Here is a 1,080-nt window from a genome sequence, read left to right as displayed (position 1 = left end):
CCTCTCCACCACGCTGCCTGCAATGGCCACATCCATTGCGTCTCTTTTTTGATCAACTTTGGGGCCAACATCTTTGCTTTGGATAATGACCTCCGCACTCCCCTGGAAGCAGCTGCCAGCAGGGACCGCAAGGAGTGTGTCCAGATCCTGGACAAAGCTGCCACCACGCAGAGCATGCTGAATCCAAAGAAGGTTGCTAAACAAAAAGCACAGGCCCAGAGGAACGTTGAGAAACAAATCAAGGAATGTGAGAAGCGCCAAGAGAAACACCAGCATGAAATGAACAGGAATTATATCAAAGAAAAGCTTGGCACGGTGAATTCCTCCAGAGGAACACACTCCAGAGTAAAGTTGCCCGGTCTGTTTGCTTCCAATACCACAAATACTTTAACCAAAAACCTGAAAGATACCTTGAAACTGAGGGCCAAAAAGGCAGCTGAGAGCACAAGCAGGCAGGGAACACAAAGAAGTGACGGAGAGGATGGTACAGGTAGGAGAAATGTGATGCATGTGTTCGATGAGAAGGAGGAGGAGGATGAATTACTCAGTGACCTCGAAGAGAAAAGCTCTGACAGTCAGCTCTCCATTTTCCAGCGGCCAGGTCTTGGCAAGATTGTGTTTGGAAGGAATTTGGCTGCAGATGTAAATCCTGAAGGAACTCTGTCTTCTGAGAAAGAAGGTCTAAGCTTTAAAATATCCAGGGAGCTCTTTCAGTATGAAAACGCTGAGAATGGCAGGGAAGATGATGCTGAAAATGGTGATGATAACCCTTGGAATGAGGAAGAAGTCATTTGGGACGATGAGGAAACAGAGAACACACCCCTTGAGGTATTTCTGGCATCACAGACGCTGGATGAGTTTCTTCCAGTCTTCATGAGGGAAAAAATTGATTTAGATGCCCTGATGCTATGTTCTGATGAAGATCTACAGAGCATTCAGATGGAGCTTGGGCCGAGAAAGAAAGTCCTGAATGCTGTGAAGAAAAGAAAACAGGCACTAGAGAACCCTGGAAAAACAGTAGATACTTGCTTATAAAATATCATACCTGTTGCTGTAACCTGCACACCAATTCAGTACCTT

The 1,080-nt window shown here is 45.8% G+C and overlaps 1 protein-coding gene across 1 annotated transcript; it reads left to right on the top strand.

The window, feature by feature from the left end:
* Nucleotides 1–6: 6 nt before the first annotated feature.
* On the top strand, nucleotides 7–1,035 carry ANKS4B (ankyrin repeat and sterile alpha motif domain containing 4B; the record flags this gene model as incomplete). Its single annotated transcript, XM_009083294.1, has 1 exon — nucleotides 7–1,035. A coding segment is annotated over one exon (1,029 nt), but the record flags the coding sequence as incomplete, so codon positions are not given.
* Between the last annotated feature and the right edge of the window lie 45 nt (nucleotides 1,036–1,080).

This window comes from Acanthisitta chloris, unplaced genomic scaffold (genome assembly GCF_000695815.1).
Source record: "Acanthisitta chloris isolate BGI_N310 unplaced genomic scaffold, ASM69581v1 C16497126, whole genome shotgun sequence".
Taxonomy (NCBI): Eukaryota; Metazoa; Chordata; class Aves; order Passeriformes; family Acanthisittidae; genus Acanthisitta; species Acanthisitta chloris.
Note: the sequence above shows the minus strand (reverse complement) of the source record. Positions and strands in the feature narration are given on the sequence as shown.